Below are 27,475 nucleotides of genomic sequence, written 5' to 3'. Positions count from 1 at the left end.
GTACTCAAAGTTACAATAACCCCAAGCATAATTGAGCGCTAAGCATCTGATTACTACAATTGCTGTGTGTTTTTCAAAGGGATGCGCCATTTGTTTCGATTCTTGTGGTCTTCCGTGACGTGACCGCATTCGGGGATATAATGTCAAACTGTCTTCTATGACAATTTCTCAAAATTTATGGCGTGTAGAATATTTTGGAACATATCTGCTTACTTGTGGGGAGGAACACTACACGTTCTGTGACTAGTTGAAAAACAATTATCTTTTATATTCCATTTAAAGTCAATCGATTGGTTCACCAAAATTGGCTGCTTCACGTCATTCTTTACCTAACTTACTGGTGTTTAGTCTGTTGTTTTCTGGAAAAGCTTGGTTCTAGTTTTTGTAAATAACTGCCATTCTTTTATAAAATGGGGGATTTCTTGTGAGACTTGTAAACAACCTAGCATTCTGACTTCTTTCTTTGTTTTTTGTTTTTTTCTCAACTCTGGTCAGTTAAATTGTACCATATTACAATTTATTTTGATGTCCAAATTTTGTTCAGTGTTTACTGACAATGTTACACTATGGTTCATAAAAATATACGCTGATGCAATTTAATGACTACAAATTAAAAATAACGAATGACAATTTTAAGAAAACTCTTGACGCACTATAAATCAGTTACATGGGTATGTTTTGAAATGAAATAATAAAAGTATGCTGTATTTAGTAGATTACATTTCAGATTGCAGTTAAAAATGTGGCCTATGTATTCCTTCTGTATGCCCCCCTGATATGAAACCGGTTTAACATTTCTGGTAGATAATGTTGCAATCTTTAAGTTAACCTTATTGGAATATTTTCCTTGAATACACCTAGGATACAAGTATATTTGTGTTTTTTTTTATATTGATTGTGCTTAAAAGAAAATGACGACTAAGCCCCTTCTGCATATTACATCGTATCAACACGTGTAAAATATTACAAAATCGTATTGCAGTTGGATTCGATTGTTCTCTGTGTATCGGTCTGCATTGTATCGCCAGGTTCACAAAGATAATTACCTCTGCAGTTAACTGCCAAAATATCAAACAAAATGAGTAACTAGAGTATACAATATGTATAATTTGGAAAAATATGAAAAACGTGATTTAGAAGAAAATTGTCACCATAAATCCCTCTTGATTTTGATTTACTCCTCTTAGCAGTCAAACCTGCTTGATTTCTTTCCCAATTTGAGACAAAATATACACATTTTCAAAACCTCTTATTGGTTCTCATACAAGCAGCTGCTCTTACGTAATGTTTAGTCAGTACTGTGTGCTTTCCATTGTCATGAGTCCTGACATTCCACTTTGCGTGTTTGCAGCCTGAAATAGGCGAGATGCCTGCAGCCATCTCTGCCGCCGCCACTTCGTAGGGCACGTCGGGAGTTGTTAAATCTTAAAAGTGGTGAACACAAGGTGGCACTTGTCTGAGGTGCTAGCGCGCTTATATGATAAAAAGGAACCAAATGCCCCCCTCGTACATATTTTGATACCTTGAATTTGCAGTTACAATTAACAGGTGGATAGTGTATAACAAACTCGCGTATTGACTACTTGTGTACAAATTCTACAGAGATGAAGCTCTTATTTTGAAAAATGAGGTGAAAATATAGTAATTTAACTTAGACATTCACATGAAAACAATCAAATGTTTGAAAAAAATGCAGAGCTGTCGTGAAAACCACATTATGAATGAATATTTTGTGAAAAAAATGAACACATATCCAGCCTTTTACAACTTCCTTTTTATTGTTTTTGCTCATAGGATGGAGAAACTTCAACACACTTACTTAAGTTTCCCTGCATTGCTTTTCTTTTTTGGGAAGATTCTGATTGTACCGTTGCATTGTTTCCATGGCGACCATTAAAGAGCTGCTTTTCAATGGTTACCTGTGTGTTTGACTTATTATATATTTAATTGTAGAGCTGGACTGGCCCTGAGAAGTTGCTGGCGTTGGACGAGTTGATTGACATCTGCGAGCCTACGCAGGTTAAACATATGATGCAGGTCATCGAGCCACAGTTCCAGCGTGACTTTATCTCCCTGCTTCCCAAAGAGGTGAGGGGAAAAAAATGGCCCTTCAATTTCAATCCACCACTATGACAAACACACACTCTTTACTTCTTTGTACCCAATGTTAAGTGCTTGAATGAAAATATTCAACCTAGCTCTAGCACTAATCCAACCGCGGGCCTTCTTTGCATCAGTCACAGTCACTCGAGACCTCTCGATATGTGCGTAAAAAAAGTGAAGAATCTTTTGTGCACTTGATGTGACTGATCAAAGATGCATAAAGCCAAGCCCACCTATCGCTTGGTTCAGTCTGGTGCGATGGACTTTTTTCTCAATGTTTCATTGTAAAAGCTCCCAGAACAGAAACAGAAATAAGTTTTATCCTCTCAAGTGTTGACGAATAGGCACAATAAATTAGGGTCATGAAGCACACTGTTGACTTAAGGAACTTTTTTGTTCTTGTATAGTGCCGTTCTCACATTCCTCTTGCGCTCCCACAGCTGGCATTATACGTACTGTCATTCCTGGAGCCCAAGGACCTCCTTCAAGCGGCTCAGACGTGTCGGTACTGGCGTATCCTGGCAGAGGACAACTTGCTGTGGAGGGAAAAATGTCGGGAAGAAGGTGCGTGCCTAATCCTCTGATGCCTCATGTCGCTTTGAAGTCTTACAGAATGACCTTGCAGAAGTCAACTTGAATCCATGCCTCTTCACTTCTCCACTAGGCATCGATGAGCCTTTACCTCTAAAGAAGAGAAAAATTGTCAAACCCGGCTTCACTCACAGCCCCTGGAAGAGTGCCTACATAAGGCAACACAGAATAGACACTAACTGGAGGAGAGGGGACCTCAAATCACCCAAGGTAACAATACCGTTTAAATTTGTCTAGTTAAATATTCCATAAAGTTATTTGACCTTAAGCATTTACAACAGGATTGACGCTACTATTAAAATCTACATCTGGCAGCACAGAAAATGTAAACTTTGCGAGGTGACCTAAATCCACAAAGGAAATTAACGGCTTTAATTGTTCCCTTGTATTGCGTACATCTGCCAGGATACCTACTATAATAGGTTAACCTCAAACCACCAAAGGAAGAATTTTCTTTTAGATTGGTAAATCTTTAAAGAATTGGACCCTTATTAAATGTTTGAAATGACCTTAAAAATGTTCATTCACACAACTAAATCACGACCATAATATTTAAAGTGTTCTGATGATTTTTCTTTTTTTTCAAACACTTATGGCCCTTAAACACTTCCCTGATGAGATCGACTGGGGGCAAAACTAATTGATTGAGAGGGAACACAATTCCTCGAAGGTGATATTTCCATTCAAATTAATGAGCTTTAATCTTGAGAAATAAAACATAGAAAAAAAAGAAATCCAAACACTTCCCCAATGAACCCTTGTCAACACATCTTGAAACATTAAGTGGTATAAAGGGGCCCCCAAATGCCTGCACTGGGCTGTGAACACAGTGCCGGGTACTCTCGTCCACTTAAAAGATGACATGTGACCAGTCACAGCATGCTGTGCTGGTCATGCTCATACTGACATTTTACGCTAGTTCTTTGATGTTTTTCTCACTCTGCTTTCTCCAATCAGGTGCTGAAAGGTCACGACGACCACGTGATCACATGCCTCCAATTCTGCGGCAACCGCATCGTCAGCGGCTCTGACGACAACACCCTCAAAGTCTGGTCGGCTATCACAGGAAAAGTAAGTCTTCAGACCAGTTATTATGCGTACTGTAAAAAGCACTGCAGTTGTTCTGTTTAAAGGTGGACATACACTGAAGATCAAAATTAGAGAACAAGCTATAAAAATGAAATACTATGAAATAATAACATCTTCACTGTTCGACGGTTAATTATATTTTATTGTGTCTACATCATGGTACTAGAAATCATTTCTTAGAAAACGCACTAATCAAAATTGGAGGAAAAGAATAACTTGGTTATGAGAAAAAAAATTCTGAAGGTTAAGACAGTCAGCAATTGGTAAAAAGGGTACATGCCTCTGCTGTGAAGGAAGTCAGCACATCTTTGGCCACAGAATGACACAAGTCTCTCACACTTATTCCAGAGGTTCTTTTTTTTTTTGCTATGGCTAAAAGCTGTGCTAGAAAATGTGTTTGAGGCAAGATGTATTGTGTGCAAGAAATATTTGTGTTTTGTTTGTTTCAGTTGATTTTTGTCGACTTGGTCTTAAATAGGATTTCAAAGGGCATTGAAAGGTCTTAAGTCTTGAATTGAATTTGCCTTAAACTGTACCCTGCTTACCATGTTCAGCACTGAACTGGCGAGCAATTTCAGCTGCAGTGTGGGAACAATTACCCATTAACATGCTCCGCAGTGACATGTCCTAGCTTGCTTGTTTTCCGTGGACAACCTCCCTTCTTGGGTGACTTGAATGAGTTTGTAATTTTGTAAATATTCGATATTCTTAAAGTCAGATTTTGAACAATCAACTTGGTTTTCTATGGCTGATACGGTCATCCATTTGGTTTTCATATGGACATCCTGCTGCTGGAGCCTTTCAGTCACTTTAGAACGGCCCACCGTCTTGCAAAATTAGTGAACCTGGCAGCTGGAATGTCAGTTAAACAGATAATCAAGGAAATCGGCACCCTGTGCTGGTTTAACACCATTAAGTGGTAGGCACCCCAAAGTGTTTTCTAATTTTGATCTGTGCATTCTTGGCAAATATTTTTTTTTTTTTGTTGAAATGCCTTATCCATTTTGTCAAGAAGTGCTGTAGTAGCATGGTATGGACACAACAAAATGTCTTTCAACTTTAGGGAGTAAAGATGACTTTATTTTAGAATTATTCAATTGTTTGTAATTTTTTCTCTAATTTGGATCTCCATTAAAATATGTAATATTCTCTTTGAAACGTATGAAAATGAATTAGTCACAGGAATTCCTTGAGTCGGACAAAGAAAATTTGAATTTTTTGGGGGGAGAGCGGGTATCCTAGTTGTGTATAATTATTATTTCTGTTCCATGATTAGTAAGGTACACATGTTGTTACCTAACAACAATGTTGCTTCTTGTCTTTCCTTTGATGGGGCCAATGGACTAATTATAAATTTGAAAGCACCATTGATGCTAGCTAGAAACTGCACGTGAATTATTTACAGATCACTTTGTTTTCGATGTCTGTTGAAATAATTAAAATACACCACAGGATTATACTCAGTATTTGAGTTTTATTGGTTACATTCTACACATTTCCATTGGGTACGGTTGTCTCATTTGTTAGTTCTGTGATTATTGTGTAGTTGAGAAAAAAAAAAGAGTATAACCTGGGCTAGTTGACAGTTAATTTGTGTCATAGAGGAGGTATTGATTGATCCTTGTCATTAGGGAAATATGGCCATTCACATACTAATTGCAACTTTTAATTCTAATAATTGAATAAATGAACGAATAAAACTTTTATTTTGAACATAAGATAACAAAGCAAAAACAAAACTACAAATAAAAAAAGAAATTAAAACACAAACAATGTTATCGTACTTGTTTGAAAGGGAGTAGGAAGAAGCATATGCTTATTAAATCCTACCCCCAGACTTCATTAATGATGGCACTCCACATCTAGTTCCCCAGTGTATTTACCTGTAAAAAGCTAACTTATGAGTACATACCTGTCAACCTCCACGGCTCCATGCCCTTACAAACGGCCGTATTTTCCCTTACAAAATACAAAATAATCTTGCACCATATTATTATTTTCAAACGTGTTTACTTGCGACTTGTTGCAGCACTTATTTTACCATCATCATTAGGGGCTGTATTTGTGTACATTAAAAAAATTGGTGTATATTACAAAAAAAGATGCCAACATAGAGCCTTTTGTGAATGAAATTATAAAGCACCCGTGTAGACAAGGTTACTATTCCAAGACTTGGGTTGTTGGACCACAAAGCTCTGATGGTGTGCCATTGTCTAGTGCCAACAAAAGAAGAAATCACTATGGAAGTGGAATGTAAATAATTTGGTCTGAATTACTGCAGGACCACTGTTGTTGTAGCGCTTTGAGTAACAATCCTTTCTTCTCTTTGTTATGGAATACTTATGTGCGATTTTCGTATGTGTTTATGCTGCCCATAAATTGGATGCGGTTTCAGTGACAATCCTCATTTGTCCCGACCATTGCAAATGTAGCTCACATCCAGCTTCAAGAGAATGGGAGAGAGTGGAATTAAACCCACTCGACCATTTCAGCTCAAATTGACTGTCTGTGCCAATAAAAGTGCAGTGTAAAAGATACGTAAGGATTACCACCATCTGCATGTACTACCTTCCACGCAGTCAGCATTCGTTTTCAGTCTGTTACAGGTTGTTTCAACCTATGGCCGAGCCATTTTGCACACTTGCAACAATGTCTCATGACATCTGGCTACTCAAAACGGAAGGACATTAGAGGGTTTACTATTCGTCCAACACTCTCTCACCTCCGAGAACAATTGGTATAATTTGGAACAACAATATCTTATAAGGACATTGTGTAGTAATATGAAAACTTTCAGCCAGTAAAAACACATTGATTTGACTAAGCAAAAATACATGAACTGTCATACCACTGTTAGTTTTAATGAAAAAAATCACAGGTTGAGAAATTTGTATTTCTTTTACACCGTAAAAATCCCAATTTAAGTCAGCCCCATGTTTGTCCGGCAGGTTGCTGCCATCTAGTGGTCAAATATTACACATTGGCACTTTATTTGTAAAAAATGCATTGAGCTCATTTGTTGCCTTGGAGAAATACTTTATTTGATCTTGTTTAAATCAAAAAGCCCTGAGGAACTCTGCTTAAATTTTCTTTATTATCATTGGGAAAATGTATACAATTTAGCACAAAACATTTATTTATGTTTGACATTCTCTTTGGTTGCTAGTTTGTCGAGTAGTCCCATGGTCAATTAGCCATTAAATTTAATGTTATGTGAAAGAAACTATTTGGACATGTCCAATTTATTATACATAATTCTTATTTTATATAATTATTATAATTTATAAATAATTATTATACAATCCAATGTATGGTCGTTTATGTAGTACACATATCCCTGAAAATATTTTGGGCTTTTAATGATTTTACATACTGTATATCCCTGAAAAGAAACTTCTCTTGAAATTGATTTTTACTGAATTTTGTTGTTGCTTTGGCCATACTTAATTATGCTGCATAATAAATTTTGACAATAAATACCAATCTTGATAGGAGCCACAAGGTATTCGGAAGATTATCAGGTCCATTATCCATGTGTTCTGAAGCTACAACATGCTTCAGTAAAAGCAGCCCAATGCTCTTTGATGAGAAGGGCTCTTTTTTGATTGATTGCCAAGGAAACAACAATGCTAGTTATATTAATAGTTCATTTGGACCTAATTTAAGTTTACAGTAAAATTCAAACATGAACGAGGGAATCAAGCTATTCATATCCAATCACCACAAATATTCTATTAAACCATACAATGTTAACAAGTTACCCTAACGCAAGGAGCAACATCTGACGTAGAGTAATTTAACAAGGATCTTTGCCAATATTACCAGAGATTAGGTTTCATCTGAAATGAGTTGTACACCTCCCCACCTATAATTTCGTGACCAAGTGTGTGGCCACGGACTAGTGGTATGGGACCGCTGAGTTAGACTCTGGCGTCCATAAAAAGATTTCAGATGCTTTCTCCTCATGAGCACCAAAGGGTTCCTCTATCTTACTTTGCCAACAGTGCAGTTAAGCTCATGCCAACAAGAAGAGAATAATTTAGCGCCTTGGACACTTTTACTGCACATGTTGGACTCTTACCAAAGGATCTATAACAATGGGTGTCTTTTCGGTGCGCCTAAATTGTCAAGTTGGTACAAAAGAACCTGATTTTTGCAATTTTGTTGGGGGTTTGTGAACATTACTCCTTCTAAATAAATAAGGGCAACCTTTTCACACAAATCATATTATCTTCTGTGTCATCTGTATTACATATTAAAAGGGGCTAAAGGAAAAACCCAAAACACAAATTTTATAAACATGACAGCAGTCCCACTCACTGATCTGGAGTCTAACAGGATTTTCCCTATGTTGTGCAGTCATGCGCCGCAACGCTTTAATCACAGGACAGAGACTTGGCACAGGTTGTGCTGTAATCTTGCTTTTGCTCCCTGCAGTAAATCCTCTCCGCCCGTGACAAAGCTGCCACGTTCCTGTGTCGTACATACAGCAGCCTCTACCCACGCATTTTTAATTGAATACACTGAAGATCTTCTAATAGAGGCGCATAATAGATAACTGCACAAATCCAATTGATCAAGAGGATTTCCCTAAAGCGTGCTAATCAATTTTTAATCTGGCGCGCTTAATGAGAATAAATGAGAGCCTCCACGTCGTCGGACATTTGTGATGTTGCGCACCACTCTTCCTGAAAAACATGTTCTCCCCACAGTGTCTAAGAACGTTGGTGGGCCACACGGGTGGCGTGTGGTCGTCGCAGATGCGCGACAACATCATCATCAGCGGCTCCACCGACCGCACTCTCAAGGTCTGGAATGCAGAGACGGGAGAATGTATCCACACCCTCTACGGGCATACCTCAACAGTGCGCTGCATGCATCTGCACGAGAAAAGGTGAAGCTCCATGCTGTTGGTGATTCTGACCAAAAACTGAAATGTGTTAAGAATTGGTGTTTTTCTGGTCCGAAAGGTTTGTGTCCTGGTAAGTTATTAGCAAAACAACACTCCAGCTTGCTCCTGGCTTGAGTCAAAGAAAGTAGAAAAATGCTTGTGCAGCACCTTTTACCTAAATTGTAATTCTTCCCTGGCCCTTTAATCCCCTTTTGCAAAGTTGTTTGAGGAAAAAGCTTGTCAAGTAGTTTTGGACTCATCCTGCTGACGAACCAGCAAACAAATGGCGATTAAAGTAAAAAGTTGCTCAGAGGAAGTAATGAGCATTCTGCTAATGTTGTTTTCTTGGCTTAATAGCAGCGGCAATCTGACGGCGCAAAAGAGCATCTGTGTCGATGCGAAAGTGAGCATGGTGGCAGCCATTAAACAGGCCGTCTTTAGTGGGGCCTCCACTCACTCATTCACTCCACAATTACACCGGGGAGGCTCCAAAGTGCACTTTGCACCCCAGGGCCCGCCGAGGTTTTGTGTAGCTTCTGATGACTTTCTCGGTGGGATGACTGCGAGTTGAAAAGCAGACAGTGAGTAACATGACAGGCGTTTTTTTTCTCAAAAAAGCTTGGCCTTTTATTACTGTAGAAGGTTTTTTTCTTGCATGTCCTGCGAACTTGGCAATCCAACATTCATGTATCGTAAGTGTGTGCATCGTCAACCTGTGGGCATTAGCTTCTGATAAAACTCTTAGAATGTATTAGTGTTAACCTGTGTAAGCAATCCACCCTAAGGACTGTTTACCTCCCACAGTCTCTAGAAATAGCTCCATTCTGTGAGCTTCAAGGCCTCAGGTGGAGATTTTAGAATTGTTTTTGGGGGTACATTAAAGTATATAGCTGGAAAGAGTGGAGCGTAAAGTTTTGGGTTGTCAAAGAGAGGAAGCCTTAAGTTCAGGAAACAATGCCAGCTACATCAAAAATACTTTTTTTCTTCTTCATCCACACACTTTTCAATCTCATACATTTTTTCACCTTGGATAATGAATCTCCATTACAAGTGTCCTGATTGCAAGTATGAATTGGTGTTAGGTTAAGGTTAATTACAGTTGGCAGTTGGCCAATTTGTGGGATTAACATTTTTAAAAGGTTACGAAGGTTCCAGAGGTTAAAAGTTGAGTGAAGATGACAGTCAGCAGGTTTTGCTACTTACCGTAAATTCTGGATTTTTACACGTAACTGAAAATATGCCAAGCCCAATTTTTAAAGGGAAAACCATTTTGTACATGCATGTCCCATATCCAACCAAGTTGCGTGTGCCCACTTTGAAATACAAGTAATTTACGTCTAATACCAGTTCTGGCCACATGCCTGTGTCATGGCAGGCAGCGTGCCAGATCCCATACACTAGACCACTGGGGATACCAATGTCAGATGAAAAGGTATTAAGTTTTATCTCAACATCAGACTATATTTAGTCACAGTACCAAGTAGCTGATGTTTTGATTCCGCTGGGCCGCGAGAATATTGTCAGACATTAAACTGGTCCGTGGTACGACTGATATACAGTATTGTATCGCTGACTTGCAAAGTTTTTATGAAGCAAACGAGATTCTCAACTAAATGAAGAGAAAGACATGGAAGGAAGTAATTCGGTTGTATAAGATATAAATTAGTGCATGGCCACATGTATTCAACAAAGACAGTCACTTACAATGCGTAGTTTGAGCTGAGAAAAAGTGAAAAGTTTATACTGATTTTCATCACTTCCTGCTTTCTCATTCCTTTTAACATATGTGATACCATGACTAAAATAGTGTGATAATGAGGAAACGAATAAAAATGTTTTCATGTGTCATTTGTATCTCAAGTGGATTATATCCAGCACTCTTCCTGCAGCAATGCAGGGTTGATTCCCGTTTTCCCAATTTTGTGCCATTGTATTTTTTTTTCCCTCGTGATTAACGGCAGTTGGCATTTACATTTGTGAACAACCATCCCTGTCCCTAGCGGGCCTGGCGGTTTGGATTTAGGGCTCTTACCCTCGATTCTGGTTGCGCTATTGTTATGCAATTGTGGTTAAACGATAACATTTAACAAGTGATCAATAATTGCATAAATATGTTTCGTAAGTGTGTGATTTTGGTCTTTTGTCCTGCAGGGTGGTGAGCGGCTCTCGTGACGCCACACTGCGCGTGTGGGACATCGAGACGGGCCAGTGTTTACATGTCTTGATGGGCCACGTGGCGGCTGTGCGCTGCGTCCAGTACGACGGCCGGCGGGTGGTCAGCGGCGCTTACGACTTCATGGTCAAAGTTTGGGACCCCGAGACGGAGACGTGCCTCCACACACTGCAGGGCCACACCAACCGGGTGTACTCCCTACAGGTCAGTCGAAATCTCGACGCAACCACAATCGGACTGCCACGCGCTGACCACCAAACTTTTTTTTTTTTTTAATTCAGTTTGACGGGACCCACGTGGTGAGCGGCTCGCTAGACACAACGATCCGAGTTTGGGACGTAGAGACGGGCAACTGCATCCACACGCTGACGGGCCACCAGTCACTCACCAGCGGCATGGAGCTCAAAGATAACATCTTGGTGTCGGGGAACGCTGATTCCACAGTCAAGATCTGGGACATCAAAACGGGCCAGTGTCTGCAAACGTTGCAAGGTGGGTTTATGGTATCCACAAATTTTGAAAAAGAATGTACACGGGAACAAGTTCAGAGTCTGAACTTGTTTGTGTGCATTAGAGCTGCAACTAACGAGTATTTTGAAAGTTGTTTAGTCACTGACGATTGTAAGATTATTCTTTAAGACAGCAACTCAAAATGTTGAAACAGACAAATTTGTCACCAGTCTAGTTAAAACTCAACACTGAACTTCAACTTTCCCGCACACTCATCTCTTGGTTCTCATGGTGTTTTCTTTTATGTCCGCCCTACAACACACACAAGGCGCACTGCACGATAGGACGCGCCGAGCAGTTTAAAGAAAATCTAAGACTCACATGTGCGCCCCATGGTTGTGAAAATACGGTAGATATATATATATAAATATTTGAAACATTTTGTGAAGTACATTCGGTGATCACTGCAAAGTCTTAACAAAAGAACTCCTGAAATCAAACGCTTTTACCAACTAATGTAGGTCGTTTTGAAAGTTTTAACGACTGACGTTTCTTCTTCAGACTGCAGGCATCTGATTTCAAATACATTTGTCCGACAGTCTGGCATAACGCTCAAGCTCTTTTTTTATAGCGAAATATGCATGCATATAATGTTCAATGCATGTTATCAAAACCGTATTGGCTTGAATCTTACCAAAGCGAGTCAGACTGTTGTTTCTTTTAACTGTCTGATATGCTTTCATTTTACTGCCAAGGTACTTTAATACGTAAAGTTCTGCTTTGCAAACTTTGCATGTAGTCTTTTTCTTCGCTCTATCCAGGCTAAAATTTTTGTAAACTTTAGAACTTTACCTTTAATTTGATGCCGCTATTCCTGTATGTAACTGCTCAAGACAGACTCTGTTGCGCACAAGCAACAAAATTGATCGTCGACTATTTCTGTTTGACAAACCGTGTGGGATCGCCTTTAGCACAACTGGTAGCTCGCAGGAATTGGCTGAAAATGCCCTCCTAAATTCTCACATTAGCTAGCAGCAGGATGAAACAAAAGTGGGTCGCGCCCAGCCGTGATGCAGTAGAAACTGTCAGGGTACAGCCTCGGGCGGATGTTTACGTCTGAGATAAGAAGAGGGTCTTTGTAGGTTATATAACGAGGTCAGCGAACAATGTCTGCTACTCATTACCTTTAATGACACAATAGGCTGACAAAGCTCATCAGCCGAGTGTTGATTAGTTTGCCCGACGGCAAGCCCGCCACGAAGCGCAGACGGCTCCCGATGCCATAGCAACAGCGGCTGTAAACGCCATTTGTGTTTGATGTCGGCTCAAATTGATTTAATTAAGATATCTCTTTCAAACCTCTCACTGGCTGGGAAGTCAGCAGGCGCCGCCATCTTGACTTAAAGTGTCACGCCTTTCTCAGTGACAGTTGCACAAGTGCCAAAGCGTCGCTGCCTATCTTTTTTTTTTTTTTTTTTGAATCAAAGAGGAGGTACAATGCTTGACTCGTGTCGACTGCATGTGTTGCCATTTGTTTTGACCAGCGATAAGAGTGTCTGTCTTCCAAAGAAAGTTTGTCATGATTCATGATGCAATAAGCACGATCAGTTTTGAAGATTTAATGATATAGTTCAGATTAGTAAAGTAGCGGCTTTTCGGTGTTGCGCGAGAAAATTGGACCTTGAAGTTATGGCTTCCCTTGAGATGATTATAAGTCTGCTCTGTAGAGAAACAACTCTTGAATGTTTGCTGGGAGTTGGTGCTTACTTGTTTTGTATAATAATAAGACATTTGAGTTTTACTATATCTTAGAATGTTCCCATTTTGCATTTAAAAACAGTTTTATGTTCTATATATCCAGCGTTATGCTTGCTTTTGTAACCGAATATTTCTATTATATTTATTTCGCCAAATCTTTGTTAGTTCTAGCCTGAGAAAACTGAATGCACTGGATATAAAGTCAAACTACATGCAAAGAGTCCATAGTGTTAACTCATTCACGACTCGCCAATTTAGTTAAATTTGGTTCTTGGCGTCAGTGGCGCAGAGTGTGAAGCTCATGCCAGCGTCCCTTCCACCCTAACGTTCCTTTTTTTCTTTCATTTTCGCAGGTCCGCACAAACACCAGAGCGCCGTCACGTGCCTGCAATTCAACAAGAACTTTGTCATCACCAGCTCGGACGACGGCACAGTCAAGCTTTGGGACTTGAAGACGGGCGAGTTTATCCGCAACCTGGTGACGCTGGAGAGCGGCGGCAGCGGCGGCGTCGTCTGGCGCATCCGTGCCTCCAACACCAAGTTGGTGTGTGCCGTGGGTAGCCGCAACGGCACCGAGGAGACCAAGCTGCTGGTGCTCGATTTTGATGTGGACATGAAGTGAGAGCTCCGTTGTTACAGGGGTGGTGGGCGGGACTGGAAGGTGGAGAACGAGCTGGTGGAGGGGAGGGTCATGCAAATCTATGGGTTGATTGCTTTAAAAAAAAACCTCCGAGACCTGAGGGAGATGTGATTGGATTTGCAACCCGTTTTGTTGCTGTTCTGATCGCCTGTTCTGAATCTCAACATCATCAACTGTGAATTTCCATATCTCTCAGTCACAGTCACCAGAAACGAGCTATTTCCATCAGCCGTGTCTCTACGAAAAAAAGTTACCCTCAGATTTTCAGCCCAGTGTCAAGACCTCCTAAATTCCGTTTGCATCCCCCCCTACCTGCTTCTTTTTGAGACCACCCTCCACCTGCCAGCCCGTGGCCAAACCGTACTAATGCTGCTAGATAAACAGGAGGAGGGAAATTGACCTATTTTTGCTGGGACGTTTTAGTCCCAGGCAAAATTCCAAATTGAACTCTCGCGTTGCTGAAAGGGGAGAAAAGAAGACAAAAAATAGCAAACATCCTACTTTGTTGTTGTCATTTTTTTCCGCTTTTTTTTTCGCCACTGAAACTTGAGCCAAACGTGCCTCTACGAGGCGGAGAGGACGATATCGCCTGCAAAGAAAAAGAAAGGAGCACGGGTGTTGGTGTGCCAACGGACAACTTGTGAACTCGTTCATCGGGACAACCAGCGGGAATGTATCGATGCCGCGTGGACAAAAGATATATAGAAACACTTTATGAGATTTCAAAGGAAAAGAAGGAACGGACAACAAAACAAACGTCCTGACGCGTGACTGGTTGTCGTCCGAGTTGGGTCCAAGTGTTCGACGCGGCGGGCAAAGAAAAACGAAAAAAATGCTGAACCTTGTAGCCAAAACTTCTCTCCAAAAGTCACAAAGCTGAACTGTGAAAGTGGTTGTAACACTGTATAGTCGACAAAAAAATACAACAACAACAAAACAATCTTGCTCTTTCTCCTCGTTGTTCTTCTCCCGCTGTTTAATTTATGATCTGGTTTGACAAATCAGATTTGTTTATTTTTAAAATGTCTTTTTTTTTTTTCTCAGTTCGTGTAACCGACTGAAAAAGACAGACGGAAAGAAAAAAAACACTTCAAAGGGATTTATTTGTGATTTGTTTCATTCACTTAGAATTTTATTTTCTTATAACTTAAAGTGCAATAAAATGTGGGTTTATTTTACCTTTTTTTTTTTCATTTCAAGCAAAAATCTGTTGTCTGTTTTGTTACTATGTGTGAAGGAATCTTCTATGTTGAATAAAGCAAACTATTTGGGTAACGCTGTGGTGGAAGGAGTTATTTGATGTGTTGTGTTTTAAGGCGTTATTTTGGGTCAAATGCTTCAAAAGATAGTAACTTGCAACTATTTTGCATTACGGTATAAGGTTTGATTAATGATGGATCCTATAGAAGGGATGTCTAAGTTTTGTGCTCTAAAAACACAGATCATCTGTCAACTTGAAATTTCTAACTTAAAGTATTTCCGTATTATGCTTTATCATTCTGCCTACATTGGTAACTTACCCTACATATTATAGTCACGGATGACAAGGGACCTTTTCTAAAAGCAATGCATTAACATACAGACGCTCCCCTACTTGCGACCATTCAACTTGCGTAAAACGGTAGATGCAAATGTTTTTTTTTTTTCGGGATGTCGAAAAATACCAGGACATTGCTGTATGTTAGATTTTGTATTGTGTGCACCATTTCCATTACTGTAGTGCTTCTTTCCGCCTCTACCGGCTTGTGTTGGCGCTGCGAGAGGTCACCCATCATCCACCCCGAAGAAGAAATCCGCTTCCTCTTCCTAGTCCGTATCTCCAGAACTGTTACAATGTTATTGTTTAATATCTCATGCATTTATTCAACGTGGTTGGTGTTTAGTGTAAAGAAGAGGCGAGCCATCTCTTTTGAAATGAAAGTGGAATAAGAAACCTTGCTGCGGTTGAGAAAATGGTTGGATCGCTTTTTTTCAGCCGCTTTCTACCACGGAGGAGGAATTGGCCTAACTCTTGAAGCTCATCTTCCAAAAGTAATTTAAACCTAACTTTATCTTTGTAGAGCATATTATTTTATGAAACGTTTGATTTTTTTAGTACAAAACAATAGTTACTTTTACAAGCCTTAAACATACTTGTTTAAACCTGAAACATACAATGTATAGCACTGAATCAACTTACGAACAAATTCAACTTCAGCGATCATCTGGAAGTAGGTTTGTAGGGCAGCGTCTGTACCTGCCAACACTATTGCCTTGCCCTTTAAAAAGGCGTTTTTTTTTAATTGTAGTGCTTGAACTAATAGCAAAAAAGATTGATAAATTTCCGTTTCAGTAAAGTTTGCCACTTCTGGTTTTAAACATGCACATGTTTTTTGTTTTTTAACATTCTGGAGACAAGGTTTCGCACGTAAAAATGCAGTGTGCTATAAAATCTACGCGCTTTAATGTCACAGTTGCCATATATGCATTTATTTACAAACGGCTAGGAAAAAAATAATTTTATGTTTGGCATTAAATGTGCTTATTGGTTTATCCTAACAGTTGAGTTAAAGCAGTTTTCCACCATTCTATACAAACTCAACAATGCCTTCTAGCGGTCAGAGATTTTGGTTTGCATTTATTTAAAAAAAAAAAAAAAAAAAAACTTTTAATAGAAATGACCAAGTAACTACCTGGATTAAATTATCCAAATAATGCAGTATATAAGGTATGCCTGTCTTAAAGCTACTACGGACACAAATATGAGCACAACCCTATAGTGCGCTTGCTACGCCATTAAAATTGCTAGAAATTGCATTAACACCATTTTCTGAGAAGTGTCCACTTTGCTGCGTTGGTGCTCTTAGTTTTGAATGAATTTGGCCACATTTGAGGAGACACTGTAGCTGCAGCACAACAGCTAATAGAATACTTTGTTCCAGGTATACCCTGAGGCTTTAATTCTACAGTGCAGATACTCTACCTATCTCTATCGATCTACCTTGGTCATATCCCTCAAGAGGGGTGACCAACGCAAGACACATACAATAACAAAGAAAATAAAAGGGAAATAAATAGCAAAAAAACACACATTTTTTTTGGACCATGGCCAACCTAATTGCCCAGACAAGCTCTGGTTGAGTTACCATCTTTGCTAGACTCCATATTCTCCAATTTGCTTCATTGGTCATCGAAGAGTTTTTCAACCAGTGTGCAATGAGACCTTGCCTTCTTTGACCCAGGAAATTGCTCGATTAAAAAAAGTAAATAGACATTTTATGCAACGGAAGTAGAAGATATGAAACTCCAGGGTTAACTGGTAATAGACTTTAAAGAATAAATAAGACAAAAGCCTTTCAGGAAGAATAGTCAAAACTATTTACAATGTAGTGCTTAGAGCAGGGGTGTCAAACTCATTTTAACCCGGGGGCCACACGATAGATCAAACATTCTGTCGGGGGCCGGACTAGTAGAATAAAGACAAAGAAAAAGAGATAAAGAAATAAGAGAAAGAGGGAGGGAAAAGGAGAGAGAGGGAGAGAGCGTGAGAAACAAATTGTGAGAGGGGGGGGAAAAAAGGGAGAGGAAGAAAGAAATCCAAAGAAAAATAGAAAGACAGAAGGAGAGAAAAGAAAGCACAAAGGGTATAGAGAAAGAGAGAAAAGGAAAAAAGGAAGTTAGACCAAAAAGGTTATAAGACAAAGAGAGAGAAAGAAACAAAGAGCAACAAAGGAAGAGAAAAAAAGAGACACAGAGAGTGAAAGAGACAGTGACAGAGTGGGAGAAAAGGGGTGGAAAAGAAAGAATTAGAGAGAGAGAAATAAATACAAGTACAGCGTCTTTGTTCGAGGCACCTGGCTTTGGCATCATCAAGTTGACCTATTTCAACCTGGAGCTTGTTTTTCTCTTGGGCTTCTCTGAGTGTTGTCTCGCGGGCCGGATTCAATTTCTTAGCGGGCCTAAACCGGCCCGCGTGCCTCCTCTTTGACACCTGTGGCTTAGAGACTGGTCCAAGTTGTACTAATAGTGTGAAAAAATATTGTCTCGTGCAATGAAAAGTACCATACAATTTAGCAGCAACAATATTCCCAAATAAGTTGCAAGATTTTATTTATATATATATATATATATATATATATATATATATATACACAGTCGTATGCAAAAGTTTCATTTTCAAGATTTTCCTTTATAAATCATTGTTTTTTCGGATCAGCAATTTCAGTGAAATATAGCAAGCAAACAGTGATATCTGAGAAGTGAAATGAAGTTTATAGGATTTACAGAAAGTGTGCAATAATTACTTAAACAAAAGTAGGCAGATGCATAAATTTGGGCACCCTTGTTTTATTGATTTGAATACCTTTAGCACTAATTATTGGAACACAAATTCTGTTTGATAAGCTCATAGGACCTTGACCTACATAGACATGTGAAGCCAATCATGAGAAAGGGTATTTAAGGTGGTCGGTTGCAAGTTGTTCTCCTCTTTGCATCTTCTGAGGAGTGGCAACATTGGAGTCTCAGAACAACTGTCATATGACCTGAAAACAAAGAATGTTCAACTTCATGGTTTAGGGAAAGGATACAAAAAGCTAGCTTAGGGATTTAAGCTGTCAGTTTCCACGATGAGGAACATAGTAAATGGAAGAACACAGGCACTGTTCTAGTCAAGGCCCGGAGTGGCTAGTTCTTCCACTTCGAAATCATGGAGGTGTTAGAAATTGTCATCGTAGGTGCATGTCCACTGTAAGAGATAAACTAAAAAGAAAAATCCAGAAATCACAATGCATGCTTTTTTAACAATGTATTTGTGTGATACAGCTTTAAAGTAAATGAGTATATGAACACCTGTGTATCATAAAGAATTCTGACCCTGAAAGACCCGTTTGTCCACCCATTAGAAGTCCACCTGCACTTCGTGTAGCATCCTGAATCAGATTCACCTGTTTGAAGTCGTTAGCTGCATAAAGACACCTGTCCACCCCATACAATCAGTAAAACTTTAACTTGTAACATGGTGAAGACCAAAGAGCTGTCCAAAGACACCAGAGACAATATGGTACACCTCCACAAGGCTGGAAAGGGCTCCGGAGCAATGGCCAAGTAGCTCGGTGAAAAAAGGTCCACTGTTGGAGCAATCATTAGAAAATGGAAGAAGCTTTTTTTTGTGCTTATTTAGGGCAGTGATGCCCCTTGGAATGAAACTCACTGAGCCTGTTAGTCCTTGTTTTTAGGGACCTGTCGCGCATACCAGTTCAAAGAAGAATCCTCACTTTGCATCAATAAAGCACATTTTTCAATATTTTTACTGTCTCCTAGTGATGGGCCAAGTAACCTAACATTCTTCAGATCAGTTGTTAACAGCTGATTTCTATTTATTTCTCTTTTAATGCTAATTATCTGCTCATGAGGTAGAACAGGGAAATGTATTCAGTAATTTACTGTTTAATGAAGCTGTTTGAAAAAATGAAAATTACAAAAATAAAAAGCTTGTACATACTTTACTTGATTTTGATTAGGTTTTTTTTTTATTATACTGAAAGAAAAAAATAAAAAAAATGTTTTTGTTCCACTGGTAGAAAAGTCTTCCTCATATTAACCCTCGTTCACATAAAAATGTCATTTAAAAATATTTATTTTTTTCCTACTGTTGGAGCAATCAAGAAAAATTCAATGTTATAAGTTGTTTTTTTTTCTTGGTTTTTAACAAGTGGCGGGTCATCTAGACCCATGGACAACAGAAGGACTTTAAAAAAAAGGAAATAAAAATACTCAAGAAATATAGTAAAGATTCTAAAACAGTTTGAAATATCATATAATTTTTTAACCAAAATGAAGAACATGTATTACCCGAGCCACAGAGAGCATTAATGATAATAAAATGTGAAGCAACTTGATGGATGGATGTGTGCCCAGAGATTTTTTAATGAAAAAAGGTGTCCCTGCCAAAAAGGTTGAAAAACGCTTCTAATAATCCAAGAAGAAAATAACTGATAAAATAATTAGACATACAGACGCTGCCCTACTTACGAACAATCGTTTGTTCGTAAGTTCCTTCAGTGCTATATTTTGTATGTTTACGGTTTATATAAGTATGTTCAAGCTTGTATAGGTAACCTGTATTGTTTTGTACTAAAAAATAAACGTTTCATAAAATAATATACTCTATAAAGATAAATAAGGTTAAGTTTAACTTACTTTTGGAAGAGGAGCTTCAACAGTTTGGCGACTTCCTCCTTCGTGTAGAAAGTGAATGAAAAAAAGCGATGCAACCATCCACCGCATCAAGCATTCTTATTCCACTTTCATTTCACTTCTTAGCGCGCTGGAGATGCAGTATAGTATGTTTACACACGTACTAGAAAGTAGAAGTCGGATTTCTTCTTCGAGGTGGATGCGGAAAGAAGCACTACAGTAATGTCCTGTACTCGGAAAAAGGGGCACACAATACAAAATCTAACTTACGGCAATGCTCGGATATTTTTCGACATCCTGAAAAAATGTTCGTATTTACCGTTTTACGTAAGTCGAATGGTCGTGAGTACGTGAGCATCTGTACTAGTTTTCGACTCCATGTTCTCTGTTTTGCTGCAACTGTACTTTAATTTGCTTCAAAACATGTCATTGTTTTTGTTGTGCATGGTTCACGTTAACGCTTCATGGATCCCTTAACCGCCAGTGTTTTGGGCAAGTACAGCCTGGCGAAGCCCATTCCTCTCAAGGACGGTTTTTAGGGTTTTGCTCACCCACATGAAACATATAATACTGGTTTCCATTGTTACCAGTAGCAGGAAAGGCTCATGATCTGACTAAGATACAGCACTTTCATCATATGGTCGCTGTTTTTTTGGTGTAAGGTGCAATCCCAGTTTTCAGAGAAGGCCAAACCTCAGCGTTGACAGAACGCTATTTGTGACATTATTGATAATGGGGGAAAAAAATCATCCTCCGAAATAACGTGCATCATATTATATGCGAACATATATGGTAAAATAATTCAATGGTAGACCTTTATACAGCATTTTCCTATTTTGCAAAATCGAACTCAATCGTTGTCTCTGTTTTCCATTCTTTAGGTCTGTTACTATCGATAAAATAATAAACAAACTCACAACAAAATGAGACGTTGTCCCTCGTAAACAAAATCAGGATGGCATCGATAGACTGACCAGAGGAAAGAGATCTTAGGACCCATTGTTATGAGCAAGAAAAGACAAGGAAATATACAAAATCCCAAGAAGTTCGCTACACGTGTCATCAGGTTAACGATCTCTCTCAAAATAATGCCAGCCGATTGGCCAAGAGTGCTCAACTCATTCGGCCACGCGTTGGGTTGTGTTCGGGTTTCGATCTTTTGTTCAAATACCGTAGCAAAAATGACACTTTGTGAAAGTAAACTCAAGAATTAACCGGCCCTATTGCAGAACTCCAAGACTCCACAGTTTTCTCATTTCTGCTGTGGTAGTCTCTTTGTGCAGTGAGAAACTGTTTCAACGCTTTGTTATTGCTCTTTGGGTTCCATCTTTTTGGTTTGACTTTCTGTGAAAATGATGAATGGTCGCATTTCTCCAGGTTAGCTGCCATTTATCCTGAACGCACACTTTTTTCCCTGTTGTTTTGAGCGCCGCCTTCACGCTTGATGAACGAGCGGCTGCCTTCGCTGGTGTTTGCCAAGGCCGCCTCTGGATCCTGCCACCGTGCCGCAGTAGTTACTATGGGAAACTTTGTGGGTAAATCCTGGCCATCTTTTCCTGGGTTCAGTCACCGTTTCAGGCACAGGCGAGGGGGTTATTACACATGGGGGGGCTACATGAGAACTTTCCATTAATAAATAAAATAACAAATGTGTGCTGCAAAGTGGTTTTGTAATATATAACAACATATGACTTTGCCTGGGTGCTTAGCACGAGCCCCGTGGTGCGGAGGTTCAGAGTTCAAGTGCAGCTACCGCAACCTCTGTGTGGAGTTTGCATGTTCTCCCCGTGCCTGCGTGGGTTTATTCCGGGCACTCTGGTTTCCTCTCACATTTCCAAAAACATGCATGTCAGGTTCAAAATGTCCCTAGGTGTGAATGAGCGACTGGCTGGCAACTAGCTAAGGGTGTCCCCTGCCCACTGCCCGAATATATTTGGGATGGGCTCCAGCAGCCCGCGACCCTACTGAGGATAAGCAGTTAATCAAAGCTCTTAAATTTACGTTGATTGTTTTAATCTAATTTTGAATTAAATGTATTTTTTTGTTGATTGGATGGACTTTGATCATTTGATGATCTGACTGATTGTTTAAAAAAAAAAAAAAATTAATACGACGTTTCTACAGTGACTCAGTACTTGAGTAATTTTTTTCACCAAGTACTTTTTTACTTTTACTCAAGAAAGTATTTGGATGACTACTTTTACTTCTACTTGAGTAATATTCTGAAGTAACAGTACTTTTACTTGAGTAAATTCCTTGGCTACTCCACCCACCTCTGATTTTTAGAATCCCAGTCAGAGGTGAACTGTCCCCCACACCGCCCCTCCCCAACTCCCCTATGCTTCTCTTTATCCCAAACAGCTGGTCAAGCTCTCTGCAAACCTTTGCAGCAAGCTGGGGCGTCAAAGCTGAAATATAGGGGCACCTATTTCACAAGGGGCAAAGTCATCCATTATCTGCTGAAAAAGAAAATCCAGGCCTTGGAGACGCGATGCTACAGGAAACTTCTAGGCATCAGCCATTTAGCCCATGTGACAAACAAAACTGTGCACAACCATCAGAACTGTTTTCAACTGTGCGCAGACAAAAACTTGGTCAACTCAAAAGATCATCACGACTGACTGAGATAATTCTACAAAACACAGTCCAAGGGGGCAGGAGGAGAGGAATACCAAAAAAGAACTGCAACATTAAGGAATAGACTGGTGCCAACTTTGCCACGACCCAAGAACAGGCCAGGGGCTGTCAACAGTGGATAAGGCTGTCCAGAGTTGCGTCTTTATTGGTACCCCAACAACCCATGCGGTTAAAGGATCCGCGAACTTTATCTATTTGTATGTATATATATATATATATATATATATATATGTATATATATGCATTTATTTGTATGTATAATCAACTACGATAAAAGCTCAGCAGCTTGCACACCCCAACGGAGCTTTTTATCGTCGCGACTTTAATCGGGCATGTTTATGGACTGTACTTCCCTAATCCATTCAATACGTGGACTGAGCAATTAGGGAAAAAAACACTGGACCGCGTGTACAGTACGATCAAACATCCAGTTGGATCCGCCCATCTCTGTCTGTCCCCCACCCCCTCATACATCCCCCCTCCGGAGGAAACAAAGCCTATACAACAAAGACAGTGAAAACATCTTCTTTGTTCCTTTATCTCTTTGTTTTCCTTATCCTCACTGTAAAATGTGGAACTGGAGTCGTCCAATTTCGTTGTCACAATATATCCCATGTTGTAACAATGACAATAAAGGTATATTCTATTCTATTCTATAACTGGGCAGACTAAAAAGCCTCTAGGGCCACATTTGGGCCGAAGATTGCCCACCCCTACGTTAGGGTATTTTTCTATTGTAAATGTATTACTTCTTTTTGCAGATATTCCAAAACATTGTTATTCCCTTTATCTTTCCAATACACGAGCTCTGAACACATGTGCTGGTATGGTTGCTAATAAACTGCCAGTCTGGCTTCAAACAGACAACCGTCACAGGAAGGTGGTGACGCTGACAAATTCATCTAATGAGCGCAGGAACAACTGTCCACCCTTCCACAGGTTACGGCACCATCGGCTCTCAAGCTAGCTGCCTCGCATTGCTTGAGACGCTTCAAATCTGCCACAGCTGAGGCCTTACTGTAGCTGGGGCTACTTTGATTTTGCAGAATGTTGTGTTGTGATCACAATATGTTTAATTTGAAGGATGACAGACACTTTCTTCCTTTTGCGTTCGAATCAACACAGCTGGAGTGAGCAAGTTCAGCCTTTTATTTCAAGATCAAACTCATAAATTAAACAGATAATTCTGGGCTTTTGAGTGAAGAACAAGGCTGTAATGGTTTCAAGGGTTTGCTTTCAACGGCTTACAGTCATTTATATATCAAAGGGGCGAAACACAGAAGTTAGTGGAAAATTCCCTAGGTGCCAGCTTCTCATCGGTCCTTCATTCAGTCTGAATCCTGCTGGTGGTCTGTTAAAATGTAAGACCTCCCTCCCAACAATCAATCAAAGTACCACTTAGAACAATGTAGCGATAGTATAACTAAAAGATAAATTGATATATCGTTGTAACAAGTGAATATAACCAAATAGGTAAATAGGTGTATTTTAATAAATGTATTAAGATGAAAAGGTGCATTAAATTCCACAAAATTGTTAGCTTGATTAAAATATTGATTTCATTATTCAAACAAATGAAAAGCATATAACTAGACTCTCACAAAATTATGACTTCATGCAGTGACACATTTGAGTATTCTAACATCTTAAAGTTGACTGATCACACCAGAAAGTAAACATTGGGCTTTAAAGCGTCTCTTTTCATTGATTAATTCATCATGGTACGTTTATCACAAGATGTTGGGATGACTTCCGACAATTGAGAGGATTTTCCCCACGCTATTTCCTCTCTTAATGTGCAAGAATGCTTTTTATTATTTCGGACGGATGTTCCTTGATGTCTTTCCCTTTATATTCTTTAAATCCTAAGATCACACTTGACTTGGGAAAACGTAATCATGGTAGCCTTTAGTTGAAAGTCACCTGATGACATTAAGAGAAACACCTTCAGGATGGAAAAAAAGGTAGAATTGAATGATGAGGGAGAAGCTTAATGGTTCTGAAGTCATGGGATCAAATCCAGCTACCAGCCTTCCTGTGGGGAGTTTGCATGTTCTCCACATGCTTGCGTGCGTTTCCTCTGGGCACTCCGTTTTCCTCCCACATTCCAAAAACATGCATGTCAGGTTAATTGGCCAGACCAAATTGTCCCTAAGTGTGAATGAGAGTCAGTTGTCCATCCCTGTGTGTCCTGCAACTAACTGGCTGGCAACCAGTTCAGGGTGTCCCCTGCCCAATGCCCGATGACAGTTGAGATGGACTCCAGCACCCCCGTGACCCTACTGAGGATAAGCGGTGGAGATGATAGATGGATAAATGTTAAGGAAATAACACAAGGATAATAAAACTAATGGAAACCCTGACGTATAAGTAATCTAATGTAAAGGAAATGTCACCTAAAAATAAGACACAAAATGAGAAAATGGTGGCGATAACTACTCATTTGGTGGTTAAAGGATAAAAACAAGTTGAAACCTGATATACCCTCGAAATTTTGAAAATACCTGTGCTCTCATGTGACATGAACGTAATGAATAATAAATGAAAGAATGTGGAAGATGACACAATGAATGAAAATAATGGAGACATTTTCAAAGAGGATTTAGGAAAAAAATTAAATGATAGAACACTATGCACTCGAGTTGTGGGAAATCAAGCAATGACACTGGAAAGGATAAAATACTTGATAAAAACCTGTTAAAACCATGAGGGAACATGACCCGCATTTAATGCAACTGCTGATGAACTCGAATACATGATAAAAAATGAGTTTTTGCATACTTTCTCTCCTCTCTTTCCTTTAATTTTTTTTCTTTTTACAAAAAAAGGCTAAAAAATTAAATGGGAGCACAACATTTTTCCCATGTGCCTTTTTAAAATTCATTTTTCTCCTTTTTTTCCCTTTGTTTTTATAGCTTTTTACTTTGTAAAAAAAATAGAAGAAAACGTGATTGACATCTGAACTGAAACCATCACTTAGAATGCTGCTCTTCCTTTCATTTGTTTTTATATCTGGCTTATGAGACAAGAAGTTGGTCAAAATGACCCCTGCGAGATGAGCAGTGTAGGTTTTTATGACAGAACATTTCGTGCACTAATAAACTACATACCAGAGGCTGCAAATTCACAAGTGCCAAGTCAAAATGCTATATGGCTGACAGTTTCTTTTATACTGGGAGGGCGGTTCATGAGTAACAAAACCATTGAAATATAAAATGTATTTATATATATATATATATATATATATATATATATATATATATATATATATATATATATATATATATATATATATATATACATACAGTATATATATATATATATATATATATATATATATATATATATATATATATATATATATATATATATACAGTATATGTTGTTATTACACTTTATCTAATTACTTTTATTTTTTACATTTAATATCTTTAGTGTAAGTGTAAGTATGGACACGCATATTCTGTGGTTTCTAAAATTATATATATAAAAAAGATAATAATACAAGCAAAATGGCCGGGTTGATAGACGATTAAGTTTGAAGTCATCGGTGATTGTTAAATGCAGTAGCCAATTTGTCCACCGGAGTGTGTTAGAGAGCCCACAGAGCAGATCTTTATCGATTTTGTTGATATTTATTGGGGTTGTCTTGACACAAAACCTGGCTAAAGACACTCGCAGAGGCTCAAAGTATAACTGTATAACTTTTTACAGAAATCCGTTCAGCTGTTTTGAAGCCTATAAGCCACACACACACACACGCACACAAACAAATCGAGATATACAAAACGTTGAACTATAATAGATTTGGATTTTCTTTACCTTTGATTGAATTTGAATTATTTCACAAGAAAGTAATAAATGCAGGCTTATTGTGTAAGGTTAGAGCTCGTCAATGCCAGCCAGAGGGCGCCTCGGTACTGATTAGCAAATTGGGCACATCGGGGGCTCACTAAGACCCTAGTATTTCAATTCAGCTGTGACTGACATTTAGTGTCGATTCTGATGAGATACCTGTACCAGAAATACCAGCTACACCATGAGTTAAGTAAGACTCCCTTTTAAATAGTCCTGTTTTGAATGGACTGTGTTTTTTTAGTTGCATTCCTTCTCCCTTCTTCTTCGGAGCGCCTTGTGTTAAATTCCCCCTTTTCCGTTAATACTCTCAATCTGACGCTTGTGTCTGCACCTGGATCCTGTCATGCAATTCCTAATACATTGCAGCGAAAAAGATAGTGTTGAGTTACTAAAAATCCATCCATTTTCTGTGCCGCTTATCCTCACTAGGGACGCGGGGGTGCTGGAGCCCATCCCACCTATCTTCGGGCAGTGGGCAGGGATTTATTAAAATGTGGCACTAATTTTTAAGTCGTGTTGGCATGTGTTTTTCCAGCGATATTAATTTCATTATTCAATCGTAACGTCATTATTTTGAATAATGCGTTAATCATTTCACTGTTGTGAATGCACTTTATGTATATCCACATATTTGTATGAATATTACTTCTTATGTTCACTTGATGTTTCAATGCACTCCTTTCATTCTGATAAGTCCATAATCTTATCATTCAAATTCAAAAAATCCAGTTGCATCCAGTCTTAACAAACGTTTTTGTGTGGATGGGACTCCCTAAGATTTGACTGGAAAATCCCATCTTGTTAAATTTTATTTTCAGTTAAGATTATAGTTTGTCAATCAACGCCCCTTTTCTATAAAAACAGTGGTCAGTCATTTTCTCTATGCTTGTTTAGAATGAAACATCCTGTTTACAAGCCCAGAATATTCTGTTTATTTCTCATTTAGTTTCTTTGTAATTGAAGTCCTCAAATGAACTGATCCTTTCAGGTTTTGTTTCTTTGTCCGAATGCCTGGTTGGAATCCTGAAAGTTCATTTGAACACCTGCGATAAGGGTTAAGGGAGTTCTATGCTTATAATCAGGGTTGGGTAGGGTTACTTTAACTGGA

At 39.0% G+C, this 27,475-nt stretch overlaps 1 protein-coding gene across 2 annotated transcripts in view; it reads left to right on the top strand.

Annotated features, from left to right (window-relative positions):
- Positions 1-14,970, top strand: part of fbxw7 (F-box and WD repeat domain containing 7) — a 103,170-nt gene extending 88,200 nt beyond the window's left edge. For both annotated transcript variants that reach the window (XM_088342034.1, XM_088342035.1), the window contains 8 exons: positions 1,954-2,088; positions 2,544-2,667; positions 2,768-2,904; positions 3,652-3,765; positions 8,496-8,677; positions 10,826-11,051; positions 11,129-11,339; positions 13,409-14,970. In XM_088342034.1, the coding sequence (XP_088198160.1) occupies positions 1,954-2,088; positions 2,544-2,667; positions 2,768-2,904; positions 3,652-3,765; positions 8,496-8,677; positions 10,826-11,051; positions 11,129-11,339; positions 13,409-13,677 (1,398 nt within the window). In that variant the 3' untranslated portion in view covers positions 13,678-14,970. The remainder of the gene's footprint in view (positions 1-1,953; positions 2,089-2,543; positions 2,668-2,767; positions 2,905-3,651; positions 3,766-8,495; positions 8,678-10,825; positions 11,052-11,128; positions 11,340-13,408) is intronic.
- Positions 14,971-27,475: the final 12,505 nt, after the last annotated feature.

Source organism: Urocampus carinirostris, chromosome 8 (genome assembly GCF_059441175.1).
Source record: "Urocampus carinirostris isolate Australia breed hairy pipefish chromosome 8, RoL_Ucar_1.0, whole genome shotgun sequence".
Classification (NCBI taxonomy): Eukaryota; Metazoa; Chordata; class Actinopteri; order Syngnathiformes; family Syngnathidae; genus Urocampus; species Urocampus carinirostris.
Note: the sequence above shows the minus strand (reverse complement) of the source record. Positions and strands in the feature narration are given on the sequence as shown.